The sequence below is a fragment of the Vicugna pacos genome, chromosome 13, assembly GCF_048564905.1.
Source record: "Vicugna pacos chromosome 13, VicPac4, whole genome shotgun sequence".
Classification (NCBI taxonomy): Eukaryota; Metazoa; Chordata; class Mammalia; order Artiodactyla; family Camelidae; genus Vicugna; species Vicugna pacos.
The window spans coordinates 62,346,954-62,367,899 of NC_132999.1; the positions used below are offsets into that span (position 1 = coordinate 62,346,954).

The 20,946-nt window shown below is 38.8% G+C and overlaps 1 protein-coding gene across 1 annotated transcript; it reads left to right on the forward strand.

Annotated features, from left to right (window-relative positions):
* Nucleotides 1–3,945: 3,945 nt before the first annotated feature.
* TNFRSF9 (TNF receptor superfamily member 9) lies at nucleotides 3,946–19,604 on the forward strand. Its single transcript, XM_072975482.1, has 8 exons — nucleotides 3,946–3,983; nucleotides 4,720–4,900; nucleotides 5,578–5,685; nucleotides 6,073–6,210; nucleotides 6,927–6,993; nucleotides 8,330–8,460; nucleotides 8,977–9,111; nucleotides 19,272–19,604. Exons 2-8 carry the CDS (start codon nucleotides 4,786–4,788, stop codon nucleotides 19,358–19,360), a joined length of 783 nt encoding a protein of 260 aa, XP_072831583.1. The 5' UTR covers nucleotides 3,946–3,983; nucleotides 4,720–4,785; the 3' UTR covers nucleotides 19,361–19,604.
* The last annotated feature ends 1,342 nt before the right edge of the window (nucleotides 19,605–20,946 follow it).

A 20,946-nucleotide genomic window follows, 5' to 3' on the forward strand; every position in this document is an offset into this window, starting at 1 on the left:
CAGGACAGGAGCATGTTGTAGAGGAAGCTCATTTTGAGGAGCTGTTTATCTTCCTAAGTACCATCCTTCTCTTATTTAGAGTAATTGAACCTTCATGCTGTTTAACCTCAAAGTATACCCACTCGAGATATCCCACCTGAGAGCCACTGCCAATCAAATGACAACGAAATCTCTTCCTTGGCTTAGAATGGGATGTTTAGAATGGGATGAAAGACATATTGTTACCGGTACTGTTAAAGTGCTGTTGTTTCGTGGGGGGTCATCTCTGACTTCGTTTGGGAAGACTTTTTTGGAAGAGATGATTTTTTTTCTTGCCTCTGAATGATTCGAAGGCTAAATTGGAGAAAGCAATGTGATACGTATTTTATTTTTTTTAACATTTCAACTGTGAATCTTTATTAATCTTTTTAAACAATATTTTCCACCTTTGTTGTTCTGTTTACAGTGGCTTTCCCTACCCAAAGACTGGCCAGTTCTTCTACTTTTTCATTTTGGATATTTAATTTAGTTGGAATTTATTTTGGATTACACTTTGAAGTAAAGATCGAACTTCATTTTTTTCCCCGAAGAGCCAGCCAGTGTTCCCAAGATGTGATATGTATTTTAAAGCAAATGACAGTTGTACTAAGAGAGTGTTATGCCTTTGGCTAGCTTAAGTGCTATGTGCATCTAGTGAACAGTAGCATTTACCTTAGCTTCCTAGGATGATTTTATCAAACAAGGATGCAGTCACATGAATGCTATAAAACTCTTTCCACAGCTGAATGAAGCTGTGCATAGCCGTCAGTAGCATAATCTGAAGTGGCCGATTTTGCTTCACTGTAGGCTGCTCAGACTAATCTTGAGAATCTTTGAGCTCAGTCAAGACTTTTATGTCACTGACCCCACTTCAAAGAGTGAGCTAATTGTGGTGCTAGGAAACCACACACGTCGCTTTCAGGGGAGGTTATAGCTCCGCCCACTGAATATCCAGAACGTAGATAGCAAGTAGCATTTAGTTAAATGAAAATTTAGCCCAGTTAAATGTCATGCTGTCATGTCACACCCGGAGCACCACATGTAAATGAGGAAGCCACTCGGTTAGATTGTGACTTTGAGAACGTTAGGAGGTTATCAGCCGCAGGGCAGTTTTCATGGTACTCCTCCACTCAGCCAGCTCTGCTGAAGTCGGTGGAGGGGATCCCACAATTGTCACAGGTAAAATGACACTCAGATGAATTTCAGAATTTGGAATAAATTCTATAGATAGCCCATGCTTTTTTCTCCTTCTGTGTTGCTACTTCCCCGGTGGCTTTACTGATGATCAGTGCGGGAAGCTAAGGAAGGACATTTTTGGAAGGCAGCTATGCTCACCACTGTACCACCAAGGTGAGAGGGAAATTTTTGAAACAGTAAGTCTCATGATAACAGTTACTATTTTCTTGAGAACTACGTGCCAAGTGTTGAAATGAATACTTCACAGTCATTGTTTCATTTAACCCTCACTAAGTGAGCATAAGGAATAGTGTTACTGTACCTGTAAAGTATGGTTGGAAAAGTGGAGCCTCAAGGAGGTTAAGAAATTTTCCCGGGGGGTGGAGGGTGGGAAGGGATAGACTGGGATTCCAAAATTGTAGAATAGATAAACAAGATTACACTGTATAGCACAGGGAAATATACACAAAATATTATGATAACTCAGAGAAAAAAATGTGACAATGAGTGTGTATATGTCCATGAATGACTGAAAAATTGTGCTGAACACTGGAATTTGACACAACATTGTAAAATGATTATAAATCAATAAAAAATGTTAAAAAAAAAAAGAAATTTTCCCAAGGTTGCACGACCATCAGTGGCAGAGTAGCTTTAGATCAAACCTAGGGATCTAAATCAGCCTGGGAGCAAAGCTGGGGCTCTTAACCACGTGCTGTACTCTCCTATCCCCATTGGGGTTGATAAAATCAGACATGGGAGCAAATCCAAGCCACGACGAGATACTTCACACCTACTAGAATGGCTATAATAAACATTTTTGTTGTAGTTGAAAAAAAAAAACCACAGAAAACTAAGAAGTGGTAGCCAGGATGTGGAGAAACTGAAACCCTTACACGGCTGGTGGGAATGTAAAATGCTGTGAGCTACTGTGGAAAACAGTTTGGTGATCCCTCAAGAAGAGGGACCAAGTGACCCCACAGCAGAGCATTTCCACTCCTAGGTGGACACTGGACAGAACTGAAAACATGTGTTTGTACAAAAACTTGCACACGAGTCTTCATAGCCATATCATTGTAATAGTCAAAAAGTGGAAACAACTCAAATGTCCGTCAACTGACGAATGGATAAACACAATGGGGTAAATGTACACAATGGAATATCATTCAGTCACAAAAAAGGAATGAGGTATGGATACATGCTACATCGTGGAAGAACCTTGAGAATATTATAGTAAGTCAAAGAAGCCCAATACAAAAGGCCAGATGTTGTGTGGCTCTGTGTATCTGAAATGTCCAGAACTGGCAAATTCATCAAGACAGAGAGCAGATTAATGGTCACCAGGGGCTTGGAGAGGGGGGCGAGGATTGGAGAGTGACGCTAACAGGTCTGGGGATTCTTTATGGATCGATGAAAATATTCTGCAATTATATACTGGTGGGGATTGCACAACACGGTGAATATACTAAAATCCAGTGAAATGTACACTTTAAAATTATGACCTTTATGTGAACTCTACCTTTTTTTTTTTTAAGGCAATTTCAGGTCAGATCCAGGAGGTCCTTGAATACTGGACTCTAGGGTCCCGGCTTTCTTTGGTGGACAGCAAGGAGCCCCTGAAAGTTTCTAAGGAGGATGGAGGCACAGCAGAGTCACGGAGACATGTAACAGGCTTAGCACATAGCAAGTGTTTAATAAACAGTACCTCCCTCCTCCCCATTCTTCATCCCCCAAATCAAGACCAAGCCGCCCTTGGAAAAATAACTTTTTTCTGTTTGGATCTTAATGGGAAACCATCTGTTTTATTCAAAATCCCTTTGCTCTTAGCAGCCCTGGTTGTCTTCTTCAGGGGCCTTTAGCCACTCAATGCAGGACGCGTTCTTAGCGTCTTGAAAGATTCCTCCTCCTCTTCCTCTTCTCTCTCCTCCTCCTGTTTCTTCTTTTCTTTCTTTTTTTTTAATTGGAAACAACGGTTTTCTAAAATGCCCTCAGAGATCTCAACTTTACCCAACGGCGTCACCCTGCCATATACAGTCTGTGCTTCCTTTGTCTCCACTTCCCTCCACATCTTCCTCCTCCTCCCCACCTCTCACCTCCTCAGCATGGAGCACAGTCAGAAGGCGCCAGGTCACAGCTGGTTCTAATCCCGGCTCCCGGTCCTGCTGATAATCTGGCTAGACTCATAGCTCAGTATTCTTATTTGCATAACGTCTTCATCATCATCATCGTCATCATCATCATCATCATCATCATTGTCATATCAACTCCTGGGGTTCTTTTGAGGCTAGGATTCACTAAAGTGCTTATCTGATGCCTAGTACCCCAGCTGCCCTCAATAAATTACAGCGAGCGCATCACTACTGTGATAGGGTTAAGGGGTCGTGTGTGGCAAGAGTGCTGATCCTTCTTTAGAAGGGGGTTTCATCCCTCAAATCCCAAATATTTTAAGGGTGCGTTGAAAGCTTTGACATGGAGAAACTACTTTAAGTGACAAAACTTGTTTGCCAAAGTCATCTGAACAATGTCTTAACAGCAGAAGGCTGCTTTTCGTTTGAAGTGCGTTATCAAGCGTCGTCGACAGAAGCTCTGGGGGACTTTAAGGTCAGCAAATACCAAGTGAGCTACCTCACAGCGCTGTCTCTGGGGATTTCCCACGAGGCCCCGCCCCCGGCTGAGTCACCACGCTCCCCTCTTTGAGTCTTTGACCTGCAGCTCTCCTTCAGCTGCAGAACCTCACTGCTCTGAAGATCAAGGAGAGGAAAGTTCTCCACCAGCCCTGAGATCTCAAGGTTTGTCCATTTGGGGCAGACAAGATTGGGGGTGGGGGAGGGACTGAATAGGAATGAGGATGGAACCTTTGGTCCATTTCTAGATTTTTCCCCCTCTAATTTCTAATAACTTTAATTCTATAGCCCATTAAATAAAGATCAAGGACTTGGTCTAGAGAGATTGATTCCTTAGTTCTGTTACTACAGGAGCTTCAAATAAAATAGGCAAATATGTGTCTTTTAAGGAAATGTGCAAATGAGTTGAATAGAGAGGTGTTTCAACATCTGGGCAATTAGGTGCTGAAATTCCACCTGCTGTTCAGACAAAAGGGGAGCAGTAGTGATGAGGTGCCTTCTCACTGAGCTGAACTGTTGGATGCCATGGATGGAGTCTCTTTTTAAGGACTGTATTTCCAGGCAGCAAGCAACTGGCGTTGCTGAAATCTGAAGGCTAATGCTAAACATCTATGAAAGTCCCCAAAAGTTCTTGCTATTGTTGTCTCTGCATTTTGGCAAAACATGTTGGAAAGTGCACTCTTAGACTTTGGCACGTCTGCCCAAAGCTATGTGTTTAGTCCTGCTTGTCTGATCATAGAGGTTTCCGTGAATTTGCTACCTTTTCCATGGCATTTCATCATTAATTGTTTCTGAAAAACCCTAAGTATGGTCTTGTGAAACGGTGCAGGTAGTGGCTGTAATGTAGATGATTCTGAAGGGAGAAATCACCTGACTGTTGGAAACGTTTCATCTTTTACAGAGTGGTATTTGTGAAACCAGCTATTTACATTAAAATTCTTTTGGAGTCTGCGTGGCTAATATATCTATGCAAGATTTTATCATGGGAAGTGGTTACTACAACATAGTGGCTACTGTGCTGTTGGTGCTGAATTTTGAGAGGACAAGATCAACGCAGGATTTCTGTAGTAACTGTTCAGCGGGTAAGGACCTGTTCTGTTGAAAACATGGTCCAGTCATTCTAGCAGCCGGGGCCATGAGCTCTGTTTTACTGATCTTTTATTCATTCATTTACAAAGACTTCTTGGATGCTGCATCTTAGCTGTGTGAGCACAGCCTTGACACTTACACTCTTGTGCCCCAGCTTCATCATCTGGGGATGATATAAGAACCTATCTCATAGGATTGCTGGGAGAATCACATGATGGATGGGCTTAGAACAGTGCACAGCACAGGGAAAGACCTCAGGAAACATTAGCTTTGTATGTAAGAACCAGCAGGGACTAAGCAGGTGACAGGAGGCTTAACAGAGTGAGAAAAGGTAAGCTCACTTAAATTTTCGTGTGCCAGTAAAGGACATCGAAATCCCGAATCCAGTCACATTCATCTCCCAGATCAATCAAGAGAAATCATTCTGTTTTCTTCAATGGATAAAGGAAACTATTTTCTCTCTGTTGATTTATTTGTTGCAATATCTATATTTTGTTATTTTTAGTTCTGTGATTATGCTTAGGGAAACCTTGTGAAGGTAATTTTAAACGGTCAGTGAACAAAATAACGTCTACCGCTGGGGCACCTAGAAAACAGATCTTTGTTTCAAGTGCTGTGGGTAATGACTGTCCATCGTCAAGCATGTAAAGGCCTTGCCTATCCTTCTTAGGCACCTTCTGCGGGAAGACGAAGCAGGAGCCCTGCATTCCTTGCCCTTCAAATAGTTTCTCCAGCACAAGTGGACAAAAGGGCTGTGACATATGCAGGAAGTGCGAAGGTAAGATTTAAAAGATGTGTTCTTCATCCAGATGTGTCGGGAAGATAAGCTTTTATTCCCTAGTATGCTGGTCTCTCCTGAGAGTCTTATGTGTCACAGATGCTGATTCCTCTGTCAATAAGCAGGTCCAGTAAAATAATTTATTGTAACAGCAATCAGTTGTGGATTGAGCTTTGTAAATATTAGAGGAAACATTCATTTGACAAGAGAGAATTTTTTAAGTAGCAAAATACAAAACTGTCTTCTGTAGTTATTTTGCAGTAAACTTTATACTGTGAGGTCATTAGGACCGGTAGAAGTAGAGTGAGAATGGTCTTTATTACAGAATATAAATTTGCTTCCTGGATTTGGGGGTCAAGTGTAATGTAACCCTGGGGGACTTTGTAGGTATTTTCAGGACGAAGAAGGCGTGTTCCCCCACCAGCAATGCCGAGTGTGAGTGTGTGTCAGGATTCCACTGCCAGGGGGCAGGGTGCACCATGTGTGAAGAGGACTGTATTCAAGGTCAAGAATTAACAGAAGAGGGTAGGTTTGCTCTCCTTCAATCTAGTGCAAATTTGTTATCTAAACATACGTCATTAGCTTAGGTCTTGGTCCTTCGAATAGAAAATACCACATGGTAGGGGAGGGATAAATTAGGAGTTTGGGATTAGCAGATACAAACCGCTATATATAAAATAGATAAGCAACAAGGCCTTACTGTATAGCACATGGAACTATATTCAATATCTTGTAATAGCCTATAATGAAAAAGAATATATATGTATAACTGAATCACTATGCTGTACACCAGAAACTAACACAACATTGTACAACCTTAAAGTAATAAGTAATGAACCACTGAGTCAATTATATGATATTTACAAAATTATTGTTCACTCAGTGGAAATAATTAGAAATCCCAGCATTTGTTATTCACCAGAACCATGCGTTTTCATACATCCTATACAACACTACAATTAGAATAAAACCTTTAGTCATATTAGGGTTGCATTTCAAGAAAAACTGTTGACCAATCTGCGTAGATTGTATTAAGCTAATGACTTAGTTATGTGATTATGTTTATCACATAATATTCCAGAATTGTTCATCACTAATAAAGTTCACAAGGCATTGTTGAACAAGTGTATAGATTGTATTACCTTAATGACTTTATTATTATGTGATCGTGTACATCACGGGGAAAGTTACAAAACTATAAAAATGCTTCCTTTTTATTATTCCTTTCATTCTTACAAAAGGTTGTAAAGATTGTTCTTTCGGGACATTTAATGATCAGAAACACGGCGCCTGTCAACCTTGGACTGAGTATGTATAATTTCTTTCCGCTCACAAAGGGTTAACTTTTTTAAGGGCAAAGAATGTTATCATTGGTACTGTTTTACACCTAGCAGGTGTAGGCGTAGAATAATATGCTTCTAGGCAGTATGGAAACGGTATGAGGCAGTTGTGACTGGATACCCAAAGGGAGCCTTCTCTCCAGAAATAATGCCCCAAACAACGAGCTCCGCTTTGCCAGTGGAACTTGGTGACTGTCTGCCCCAGGCGGCCACCGAGCTCCTGCTCGCCTTCCGTGCTCAGGGCCGGCACTGACTGTGACACAGAGGAAGGATAAAATGTTTCCCTCCTTCAGAAATGACGCCATGTACGTGGATGAACACGGCCACCAGAGGCACTGAAACAGCCAACAGCGCGTTTTGTACGCCTTTGTTCGGTTTTCATTTGATGTTCTTACTAGAAAATCACTTTTTTTTTTTAAATCTACAGGGGGAAGGGGTAGTTAGGTGTACTTGCTGATTTTGACAGAGGTGCTGGGGATTGAACCCGGGACCTCGTGCACACTAGGCACGCGCTCCACCCCTGAGCTGTACCCTCCCCCTAGAAACTCATTTTTACTACTATTTTACACCCACATTCTTATTATGGTTTACAAAGTATTAGTTCATAACGGATTGGAAAGTTTTTGTTTTCAAGGCTTTCAACACAAATCGTGCAGAGCAGCGAAGTGAGTCTGCGTGGAAAGTGGTCTTGAGCTGGGCTCTAGAGAAGGGCTGTGTTTGGGTTAGGGCAAGGGGCAAGGGGCAAGGGGCAAGGCCTAGGACAACGATGACGGCTACCCTGTTTTTTGGGAGTGAATCCAAGCACGGAGGGTCATATCTCCTCACGACAGTCCTGGGACTTGTATATCTTGCTTTTCAGGTGAGAAAACGGAGGCTTAGAGAGGTTTCCTTACTTGCCCAAGGTCATTCTGCAAAGGGACAGACCCAGGGCTCAAACCCTGGTCTGTTTAATGCCAACACATGATAAGGTCAGGAATTCCCTAGGTTACTGGGAGACTAACCAGGCAACAGCCTAGTGAAATAAGCTGTGATGGGACAGGGCTCCCAGCCTGGGAAGAGAGAAGAGTCCAGGTAGCTAGGTAGTGGAGGAAGAATTGTGGAGCGCCGTGAGAGCCAAGTGAACACTGGAGAAAGCCAGCCAGTCAAGTGGAAGTTTTTCAGAGTACCTTTGCTTTGCCTATGAACTCAAATGCACACACCTTTGTCTCTAGGCTGCTTTACTGGGTGGAGAATGTCAGTCTTTTTAATGAGAATGATGTGTACCTGAATTAATTATTTGAACTCTTTTCATTGAACTGTCTAAGCTGCTCTTTGGATGGGAAGTCGGTACTTGTGAACGGGACGAAGGAAAGTGATGTAGTGTGTGGCCCAACATCAGCTGACTTCTCTCCAGGTACCCCCTCCACCACCGTGCCTGCCCTTGGGAGAGAGCCAGGTAGCTGGTTTGTTGCTGTTAAATCAAAGTGAATGTATCAAGGCTGTTCTGATTGGTACCTAAATCACTCCAGTATCATGATGTTTTGCATCTCTGCCTACAACAGTCACCTTCAACACTCCTTCCTCATTTTACGCTGGCTTCAAGGGACCCATCCATTTCCCCGGGTGTTTGTTTTTCAGTCTGAGTTCCACAGGAGCAAGCAGAGCAAGGTGGGACTTGATCCAAACAGACACTGCATCTTTGATTATGCCAAGTAAAGGCAATTATAGAGTCCTGTTTCTATATGCTAGAAAGGCCAAACCACTTAGTTTTTGGAGGCCCCTAGGAAAATTCTTAAGGTCTTTAAAAAGGGTTTTCTTAACAAGCAGCCAAGTTTACAAAGTGAGCTAACTGGAGATGCCCAAGGCGCCTCTTCTCATGGTTACGAGCTTACAAATGCAAATATACAAACATTTGCAAAAATGGATTTTTGCCTGAATTTCTCCTTTTGCTCTTTTTTTTTCTTTTTTTAAGGTCACACCTCCCAGGTCATCATCTTCTTTCTCGCACTGACATCAGCTGCATTGCTGTTCCTGGTGTCCTTTCTGATGCTCCGTTTCTCGGCTGTTAAACAAGGCAGAAAGAAACTCCTGTATATATTCAAACAACGTAAGACAAACATAAACATTTTAGATGTGAGCTTTTTGAGGCTAGGCTTTTTACAGCAGAAAGGAAAAGATGATTTTTTTTTTAAGTTACAGAAGCTAAGTCACATGGTGGTTATCAAGAGGGACAGTTTTGCTCCCAAGGGGACATCTGGCAATGTCTGGAGACAGTTCTGGTGGTCACTGTCTAAGGGATGCGGAGGGAGTGCTCCTGGCATCTAGTGAGTGGAGGCCAGCGATGCTGCGAAATATCCTATAATGCACAGGAAAGCCCCCTCAACAAGGAGTTATCCAGCCCCAAATGTCAGTAGTGCCGAAGGAGGGAAAGCCTGGTGACAGCAGGACATAATCCAAGGGTTCCAGAAAAATGGCCATTTAAGTGCGCTGCAGCCTCGGACTGTGTGTGTGTGTGGTGGGGGTGTGACCAGTCAGTTGTGGATACAGGATATTGACAAAGAGGAACCAGAAGATCACGTCTGCCCCATCTAGCACTACGCCTCTGGCTAAGGAGCAGCCTTAACCTGAGCTAGACCCACACACACAAGGAGACCTAGAGAACTTGGCGGGAGCTCGAGGCGATTTAATGAGATGGATTATTCTGACACAGATCTGGATTAAATGAGAAATTTCAGTGATGGATTCCATTCATTAAACAAGATACTATTTCTATAAGGAACGCTGCAAGTGCCTGGCACAGAGTCAACACTCATTAAGCAAAGGCTATTAATATTTATTCGAAAAGGCTTAGATGGGGACAACCTGCATTATGTCTTCATGGAAGTCAGAACCGTAAGATAACAACTCAGCTTACTTAGAGGGGTTCATATATAGGAGGGGCACTCTGAGCGGTCTGTGATATAACCTAAAACACCGTAGGAAGGCTGGAGAGTGTCTCCTGTTGGGCTTTTAAAACTATATGAAGATGTAGTAAAGGATTAGTTAAGTCTTGTCTACGGATGCAATACACTAACTGGTAGAAAGGCTCTTTTTGAAAACAGTATCTTTTAACATTGTGAAATAAAACATACAGAAAAAAAAAACGTATACATGTCAAGTGTAACAGATCTTACAGTGAACACCTGTGTAACTCTACCCAGGTCAAGAAATAGAACAGTGTCTGCCCCCCCGGAAGCCCTTCTTGTGCTCCTTCCAGATGAAAACCTCCCTCCCCACTCGTGCTAACCACATCTAGATTTTAATGGTGTTCACTTCCTTGCTCTTATTTATAGTTTTGCTGCCTAAGAACATGGTTTAATTTGGCTGCCTGTGAACTTCATGCAAGTGGAATCACTCTGTGTCTATTCTGCATTTTCCCTCCCTTTTTCACTCAGCATTTGATCTTTGTGATTTACCCACATGTTGCGTTTATCTTGTGTTGGATATTCTTCTGTTGAATGACTATATCATAGGTTTGTTTATCCATTCTAATATTCACAGACACTTAGGTTGTTTCCAGTTTGGGGCTGTTATAAACAAGGATATTTGAATATTTTTGTCTGTGTATCTCAGTACACATAAGCACGTCTTTTCTTTTCCTCCCCTCCCCTCCTCTCTTTTCTTCTCTTCTTTTCTTTGTTACCTAGGAATAAAATTGCTGGAATATGAGGAATGTGTATCTTGGTTCTTAGTACTAGATACACCAAACTGTCTTCCAGAATGGTAGGACCCCGTTTACCCTTTCCCAGCAGCAGATTAGAGTTCTTTTTGCTCCAATCGCTGCTGACACTAAGTATAAGACTTAATTTTCTATCTGTTTGGTGGATGTGTAAGTAGTATCTCATGGTTTTAATTTGCATGTCCCCGATCACTGGTGAGATTAGACATCTTTTCATGTTCTACTGGTCATTTGGATTTCTTCTTTTGCAAAGTGCCTGATCTTTTGAGCATTTTCCCATTGGGTTGTTTGTCCTTTCCTTATTAATCTATAGGAATTTTTTAGTCTACTCTTTATGTGCTGCAAATGTATTTTCCCACTCTGTGGTTTGTTCTTTGATTCTCTTTTTGAGGTCTAAACCTGTGATTTAAACCTCTAAGCTCTCACTAAAACCTCTGAGTTCAACAGCTAACCTCCTGGCTTCACCCCGCACTACAATAAAGGTCTTTATAAGATGATTTACAAAGGCATTTATGAGTAATTAGTGAGTTTCAATGGAACTAAAGTCCATTTTAAAAATTTTAGGTTATTTTTCAATACTTTCTATTTTGAAGTAATTGTAGACTCACAGGAAGTTGTAAAGACAGTACAGAAAATTCTCATGTGCCATTCATGAGGTTCTATTTTGTACAACTGCAGTACAGTATCAAAATCGGGCTATTGACATTGGCACATTGTGTGTATTTAATTATATGTCATTTTGTCACATGAGTAAATTGATATAAGCACCAACACAGTCAAAATACAGAACTATTCCATCACCTCAAAGATCTCCCTTCTGCTAGTCCTTTAGATTCTCATACAGTCCCTCTTCCTCACCATTCCCAACCCCTGGTAACTATGGATCTGTTTGGGATGATAAACGTGCAACCTTTGAAGACTGGCTTTTTTGCTTAGCTTAATGCCACTGAGATCCATCTGAGTAGTTGTTGTTTCAATAGTTCACCTTTTTTTTTTTTTTTAATCATTAACTAGTATTTTGTGGTGTGGCCGTACCACATTTCGCTTGACCATTCACCTACTGAGAGACGTTTTGGTTGTTTCCTGTTTTTGACCATGACATTAGAGCTGCTATGAATAATCCTGTACAGGTCTTGGGTGGACATAAGTTTTTGTAGCTCTATGATAAATGCCCAGGAAGGCAGATACTGGGTTGTAAATATATGTTTAGTTTGTTTTTTTTTAAGAAACTGCTAAACTGTTTTCCAGAGGAGCTAACATTTCACCAGCAATGTATGAGAAATCCAGTTTCTCCTCATCCTTACCAGCATTTTGTATTGTCCCAATTTTAAGTTTCAGCTGTTCTAACAGTTGTGTGGTGATATCTCATTGTGTCTTAAGTTGCCTTTCCCTAAAGGTTGAACATCTTTTTGTGATCTCATTTTCTATGTGCATACCTTCATCAGTGAAATGTTACTTCACGTCTTTTGCCCATTTTCTGATTGAATGCTTTGTTTTACTGCTCACATTAGATTATTCTTTTTATCTCCTAGACACGAGCCCTTTGTCAGATATGAAGTTTGTAAGTATTTTCTCCCAGTCTGTAGCTTGCCTTTTCATCCTCTTCACATGGTCTTCTGCAGAGAAAAAGCCTGTAATTTTAATGAAGCCCAATTGGCCAATTTAAAAAAATCTATGGAATCATATCTAAGAAAGCTTCGCCAAGTCCTAGGTCCCAAAGATTTAGGCTTTCTCCTACGTTATCTTCTAAATGTTTTACCTTTATCTACGCTTCATTTTTAGTTAAGTTTTGTATAAGATGTAAGAGGTTTAGATCAAGTTTTTTTTTTTTTTTGGCTTATGAGTGTCCAATGGCTTCACCATCATAATATCGAAAAGATGATCCTTCCTCCATTGAATTGCTTTTGCACTTTTGTCAAAAATCAGTTGGTCATACTTGCATGAGAGCTATTTTTGGTTTCTCTCTTCTGTTCCACTGATCGGTATGTTTTTCCTTCTGCCAATACCACACAGTCTTGGTTATTGCAGCTGTAAAACAAGTCTTGAAATTGGGTAGAGGATATTGTGTTTCCTTCCACTTTAGTTTTTTTCAAAACTGTTTTAGCTATTATAGTTCCTTTGTATTTCCATATAAATTTTTGGATAATTTTATCTCTATCTGTAAAAAGTCAGCTGGGATTCTGATAGAAACTGTGTTAAATCTATATATCAATTTGGGGAGCATTAACATCTTTACTATGTTAAGTATTCTAATCCATGATTTCTACTCCATGAATACAGTATGTCTCTGCATTTCTGTGTATTTTCTTTGATTTATTTCATCAGCATTTTGTAGTTTTCAGCATTCAAGTCCTGCACATGTTTTATTAAATTTAGGCCTTAGTATTTAAATTTAACAATTGCAAGTAATATTGTATCTTAAACTTTGGTTTCAGCATGTTCATTGCTAATGTATAGAAATACAATTGGCTTTTATAGATTGATTTTGTATATCCTGTGATTTTTCTGAACTCATTTACTAGTTCTGGGGTATTTTGTAGATTCCTTGGACTTTTCTACATAGACCATAGGGTCATCTGCAAATAGGGACAATTTTATTTTTTCCTTTCCAATCTGTATGCCTTTTATTTCTTTTTCTTGTCTTATCGTGCTGGCTAGAATGTCCAGTACTATGTTGAATACGAGTGGTGGGAGTGATATCTTTGCCTTGCTTCTGATCCTAGAGGGAAAGCATTCACTCTTTCACTAGTAATGTGATGTGAGCTGGAGATTTTAGCAGATATTCTTTATCAGCTTGAGAAAGTTCCTCTACTTCTAGTGTTCTAAAGATTTTTTTAACACGAATGAGTGTTACATTTTGTCAGATGCTTTTTCCACAGCAATTCATTTGATTCTGTGATTCTTCTTCTTTAGCCTGGTAAGATGGCAAATTATATAGATTCATTTCTGAATGTCAAACTCGTCTTGCATCCCTGGACTAAACTCCACTTGGTCATAGTATGCAATTATTTTTATATCTTGCTCAGTTCTCTCTGCTAGTATCTTATTAAGAATTTTTGCAACTCTAATCATGAGGGATGTTAGTCTGTGGGTTCCTTTTTTAGTACTGTCTTTGGTTTTGGTATCAGGGTAATATTGAATCCCTCAAGTGAGCGGGGACATGTTCTGTCTTCTATTTTCTGGAGAAGATTGTGTAGAATTGGTGTTAATTCTCCTTTAAATAGCTTATAGAATGATCTAGTGAAATTATCTGGGCCTGGAGATTTGTTTTTGGAGCTCTTTAATCACAAATTCAATTTCCTTATTAATTACAGGAATATTCAAGTTATTTGATCCATATTGAGTGAACTGTGGTAGTTCACATTTTTTGAGGACTTGGTCCATTTTATCTAAGTTGTCACATATATGTGTTTTTATTTATACTATTCCCTTAGTATCCTTTTATGCCTTTTGTTGTATGTAGGTCTGTAGTGATGTCATCTACTGATATTGGTAATGTGTGTCTTCTCTCTCTTTTTTTCTGGATCAGTCTTGGTAGAGATTTGTCAATTTTATTGATCTTTTCAAAGAACCAGCTCATTGTTTCACTAATTTTCTCTATTGTTTTTCTGTTTTTGATTTCAGTAATTTCTGCTTTTACCTTTATTATTTCCTTTCTTCTACTTGCTTTGGATTTATTTTGTTCTTTTTCTATTCTAGTGGAAGCTTATGTTATTGGCTTGAGACTTTTCCTTTTTCTAATGTAAGAATTTCACATTATAAATTTCCTTCTCAATACTGAATGTGTCCACATATTTTGATATGTTGTTTTTCCATTTTCATTCAGTTCAATGTATGTTTTTTGTATTTCCCTTGAGACTTCCTCTTTAAACCATTGATTATTTAAAAGACTTTTTTTTAGTTTTAGTTTAGTTTTTTAAGTTTTTAAGTATTTGGTTTCCAATATTTGATTTTCCTGTTTTCTTTCTGTTGTTGACATCTATTTTATTTTATTTTATTTTTTAATTTAATTGAAGTACAGTCAGTTACAATGTGCCAATTTCTAGCGTGCAGCACAATGTCCCAGTTATGGGTATATATACATATATTTGTTTTCATATTTTATTTCATTTAAGGTTATTACAAGATACTGAATATGGTTCCCTGTGCTATACAGAAGAAACTTCTTTAAAAAAATCTATTTTTATATATAGTGGCTAACATTTGCTAATCTCAAACTCCCAAATGTATCCCTTCCCACCCCCTTTCCCCTGGTATCCATAAGATTGTTTACTATGTCTGCAACTCTTTCTGTTTTGTAGATGAGTTCATTAGTGTCCTTTTTTTCTTTCTTATTTAGATTTCACATATGAGTGATAAATGGTATTTTTCTTTTTCTTTCTGGCTTACTTCACTTAGAATGATGATCTCTAGGTCCATCCATGTTGCTGCAAATGGGATTATTTTATTCTTTTTTATGGCTGAGTAGTATTCTGTTATATAAATACATCACAATTTCTGTATCCAGTCATCTGTGGATGGACATTTAGGTTACTTCTATGTCTTGGCTATTGTAAATAGTGCTGCTGTGAACATTGGGGTGCATGTATCTTTTCAAATAGAGTTTCCTTTGGATATATGCCCAGGAGAAGAATTGCTGAATCATATGGTAAGTCTATTTTTAGTTTTTTGAGGAATCCCCGTACTATTTCCCGTAATGCCTGCACCAAAGATGTCTATTTTAATTCCAGTATAGTAAGAGGACACACTATGTATGATTTCAGTTCTTTTAAATTGGTTGAGGTTTAGTTCATGGTCCAAGTTATGATCTATCTTGGTCTATGTTCTATAGACACTTGAAAAGAACGTGTATTCTTCTGATGGGTGGAGTGTTCTATAAATATTGATTTGATCCTGTTGATTGATGGTGTTGTTGAGTTCTTCTAAATCTTTGCTGATTTCCAGTCAAGTTGTTCTATCTAGTCTTGGGAGATGGCCATTTAATTCTTCAGATATAATTGTGGCTTTATATATTTCCCTTTTCAGTTTTATCAGTTTTTGCTTCACCTATTTTGCAACTCTGTTGTTTGTTGTATACATATTTAGTATTTCCATGTATTCTAGATGACTTGACTTGACTCTTTTATAATTATGTCCCTCTCTGTGACAGGTAATTTCTTTTGCTCTGAAGTTTATTTGATAGTAATGTAGCCACTCTTGCTTTTTTTAAATTAATATTTATGTGGTATATCTTTTTGCATCCTTTTACTTTCAACCTTGCTACATTTTTATATTTGAATTGAATTTCTTATAGACAACATATAGTGGTCACACTACTAATCTCTGTCTTTTAATTGGTATATTTAATGTAACTATTTGTATGTTAGGGCTTAAGATGTTATTTTATTTTTTGTTTTCTGTTTGTTTTCTCTGGCTTTTATTTCTCTGTTTTCTTTTTCCTGTGTTCCTGTGGATTACTTGAACCTTTTTTAAAATTTCATTTTTATTTATCTATTTTTTTTTTAGTGTATCTCTTTGTATAGCTCTCGTAGTGGTTGGTATTGGTATTACACATAACTTATCAAGTCTACTGGTATCAACGTTTTAATGATTTGAATGAAGTATAGAAATTTTACCTCCCTTTATATACTTTTAACCTCCTCAAATTTATACTATACTTATTTTAAATATTTTCACTACATATTTTGAGAATCATGTTAGACAGTGTTATAATTTTTGCTTTGACCATCAGACATATTTTAAAAATGCAAAAGAAGGAAAGTCCATTGTATTTACCCATCTATTTGCTCATTCTATTGTTCTTTCTTCTTTCTTGATGGTTCAAGATTCCTTCTTTAATCATTTATCTTCCGTTTAGAGAACTTCCTTTAGTCATTCTTTTAGGGTAGATTTTATGGTGACAAACTCTCTTAGTTTTCTTTTGTCTGAGAATTTCTTAATTTCCCCTCATTCCTAGAAGATATTTTCACTGGATGTAGAATTTGGGGTTGAGAGTTGTTTTCTTTCAGCACTTGAAACATGTTGTGCCACTTCTTCTAGCCTACTTCTTCTGATAAGAAATTCCCTGTCATTCACTTTGTTTTTTCCCTAAAGTAATATGTTGCTTCTCTCTGGCTGCCTTCAAGATTTCTCTCTCTCTCTCTCTCTCTTTCCTTCTTCCTTCCTTTCTTTCTTTCTTTCTTTCCTTCCTTCATTTCTTTCTCTTTTTTTTTCTTTCTTTCTTTCCTTTCTTCCTTCCTTCCTTCCTTCTCTCCTTCCTTCCTTTCTTTCTTTCTTGTCTTTTATTTTCAGAACTTTAACTAAGGTGTGTCTTTTTTTTTTTTTGTACTATAGTGTGTCTTGATGTGGATTTCGTAGGAGTATCCTGTTTAGGATTTACTCAGCTTCATGAATCTCTAGGTTTATGCCTTTTTCCAAATTTGGGAAATTTTCAGCCATTATTTCGTCAAATACTTTTTCAGCCCTACTCTTTTTCTCCTCTTCTTTGCAGACTCCAATGACATGAATATTAGGTATTTTGCTGTAAGCCCACATGTGCCTGCGGTTTTGTTCATTTTTTTCCCCAGTATTTTCTCTCTGTTGTCCAGATTGGGTAAGAAGTCTTTCCTTTGTCCTCTCCATTCTTATGCTGAGCCCATTCACTTATTTTTAAACTTTTTCAGTTCTAAAATTGCAACCTGATTCCTTTGTTTTTTAATCTATTTATTTCTCGTTTGTTTCAAATACGTTCCCAGTTGCTTAGTTAACCATCTTTATGGTGGCTGCGTTAAAGTCCTTGCCACATCATTACAACATTTGTATCATCTAGATGCCAGGATCTGCTGTCTTTTCATAGTCACATTGAGATCTTCCTGATTCTTAGAATGACAAATGATTTTTGATCGAAACCTAAACATTTTGGATATGATATTATCAGACTTTGGATATAATTGACAGCTTGTATTTGTTCAGGCTCCCCCTAACACCACTCCAGGAAAGGAGGGAGGATGCTGCCAGATGAGGGTGGAAGTCCAGGTTCTGCAGTAGACCCCCTGGGGGTGAGGGGCTCCTGTTATTGCTAGACATGTGTCGAATTTCAGGCTCCCCACTAAGCCTCCATTGATACTACCCTGGCTGGGTTGAGGAAATGTACTTTGTTACTGCTCTCCACATGGTTTCCACTGACATCGACTAGGGGCGGGATGAGGGTGGTCCTATTACTGCTGAGTGGTGGTGAAGTCCTAGCTTTCCACTAGGCCTCCTCTGACTACCCTGGTGAGGATGGAGAGATGCACCTTGACAGAGCTTAAGGGTACAAGTCTAGGCTCTCTACCTCATCTTTAGTGGTGGGCTTGAGTGTGAGGCCACAATTTTTTCTGTGGTGTTTTGCTAGACTAGAGTGATGATTATCTGAACGTCTTCAGTCTTGTTACTGATCCTTTCCTGTTTTCACAGCTAGAGAAAGCAGGGGTTTCTTAGGGCACTTTTTAAAATTAGTCTACACCCCATTGGTATTTCTAGGTTGCTGACTTCTCCAGTTCCCAGTCTGAGGCATAGAAAGCAGAAAGAATACTCAGGGAATGCATGGCCATGTTTTCCCTTGGGTTCCAAGATCCTTAGCTGGTCTGCTTTCTTGCCACCTTTCAGATTCTTCTTACGTTTGTTACATATACAATATTGAAAGTTTTCAGCAACACTTATCAGGAAGAACAGGAAAAAACGTGACTACTCTATCTTTCTTGAAGTAGATTTACATTTTAAAATTAAACTTTGATGCTATTTCAAAAGAGAAAAGACATCTCATCAGTAGTTCTGAATGTCTTGCCACTTTTTCATAAGTTCTTGGAGATGGTATGCTTCTTGGGTTTTGGTTATTTTTTATTTTTTATAGTAACAAGCATGTAGAATTGGGGTAGGGATTTTTTCTTTCTCAGGCTATAAAATATATCTGATTAGGATATATACATATTTACTGGTGGGCTTGGATACCTGTGTGTGTATATATATGTATCATTTAATACACTTTTTAGGATTGAAATTCTCTCAGCAGTAACGCAAATACTTTACAATAACATGTAAACAAAACCCCAGGAGCTGGTGCCGTCCTTACTAATTGTTAGTTCTTTACTCACTAATTGATGGAAGTAGTGGGAGTATCTTTAACATCTCAGTGCCTTACGCATTTCATTCAAAAGAAACCATCTTAAATGTAATCTAAGTAATCCTCAAGACTAGAACACATGCTGGTGGATTGAAACTACAGTTACGTTTGGCACATGACTAATTTTATGCTGTAGTGATTCATGCTCAAGATTGTTCTCAGCCTTTGGAGAAGATCAAGAAACTAGTTTTTCAGGACCAACAAAAAAGTATTTGGTAAAAAGCAAAAAAAACCCTTAAATAATCCTGAAAAAAAATTTTTATACTTGCTGTTACCTCTCATGCTGATGAGTTTGTCGAAATTAAAGTTGAGAATATTAGAGATGTTCTGCAAATGTGACTTATGGAAAGTGATTGCTAAATGAGTAAATCAGACAACAAAAGATAACTGTCTTCTAATTACTTTTTAGCGTTTATGAGGCCAGTACAAACAGCCCAAGAGGAAGATGCCTGCAGTTGCCGATTTCCAGAAGAAGAAGAAGGAGAATGTGAACTATGAAGTGGAAACCCAAGGAGGGGTTGGCACTCTCCTGAGAAAAGTCACAGGAGAAATACAAGGGCTCCCACTATCATATCTTTCTAAATTCAAAAAAGTCATCACAGATAATACCCGAGATTACCTCAACAGGTTTCTTCTAACTGCTCATGAGTTGGCCTTTAAAAATGGACCACTTTTAACAGAACAGAAGAATGGGACAGAACTGGTGGTAAAAGGTGCATTTTCTGGATACTGCTTAAGAGGTTTGCACTAGTTTTTTGAAATCCAAAGAAAAATTTATTTTAAATTTAATCACGCAGGCCAATGATGCAGCTAAAATTACAGTCAAAGCCAATTCTATTTTTGGGGGGGTGCTAATATGATATAGGACAGTGAGCCATAGATGCAGGGAATATCCCCAACCGAATTTTCCATGGGTTCAGTCATTCAGCACAATGACACCCTCACACTGTCAGGGGACAATGAGGACAGTTATCATTGTCCAGGTTTGGGGTCAAGAGCAAAAAACAAAAAAAAAAAAACAACAAAAACAAAACAAAACAAATGAACAAAAATCTCAGACCTTGAAGAAGAGTTTTGGGAAAAAAAGAGTCACATGTCCCCCATATTCTGTGGTCCTCTCCACTCCCACATCTTTTGCCTTTGTCCTCCTCCCCTCCGAGCCAGGGCATGCTTTTTTATTCTTAAAAACTTTAACAATAACATCTGATACACATAAATTAATAAGTGAAACAGGAATGAAGATCCACAAACTCAGAGCCTAACCGGAGCACTTAGAGCAGGAGTCGCCAAACTCCCACGGGTCAAGTCTGAGCTGCCTTTGTGTGGCTGATGAGCTCAGAATGGTTTTTACGCATTTTAAATAGTTAAAAATAAATCGAAATAAGAATAGTATCTCATGACACGAAAAATTCTATGAAACTCAAATTTTAGCATCTATAAATAGTTTTTTTGGAGCACACAGCCACCCTCAGGCCGGCCTTGGCATTACAACAGTAGAGTTGAGCATCTGGGACAGACTATGTGGCCCACAAAGTCTAGAATATTTAGTAACTGACCCTTTACGGAGTCAAAGTCAGGGTCAGAGCAGCCGTCTGTGCACTGCTTCCCTCCCACATCTCCTGCCTATCTCCCCACCCCAAGCCCAGACAATGATTCTCAGGAATGTTGAGTCTATCAGTCCCTTGCTTTAAAAAAAAAAAAATCATTTATCCTATAGATATGTATGCCACAAAAAACTATTTTATTAGTTTTGTTTGTTTCTGAGATTTATGAAAACGGTTCTGTGCCTGTGGAGACTTACTGTGCTTTAATCGCTCAAAAGTATATTTATAAGACTCATTTATGTTATTGTGTGTAGCTAGAATGCATTCATTTTGACTGCTGTATAGTTTTACAAATATACTATTTTTTTTATTAAAGTATAGTTGATTTACAATGTTGTGTTAGTTTCCGGTGCACAACATAGTGATTCAGCTCTCCATGTGTATGTATACATTCTTTCTCAAATTCTTTTTCATTATAGGTTATTACAAGATATTGAATACAGTGCCCTGTGCTCTGCAGTAGGACCTTGCTTATCTATT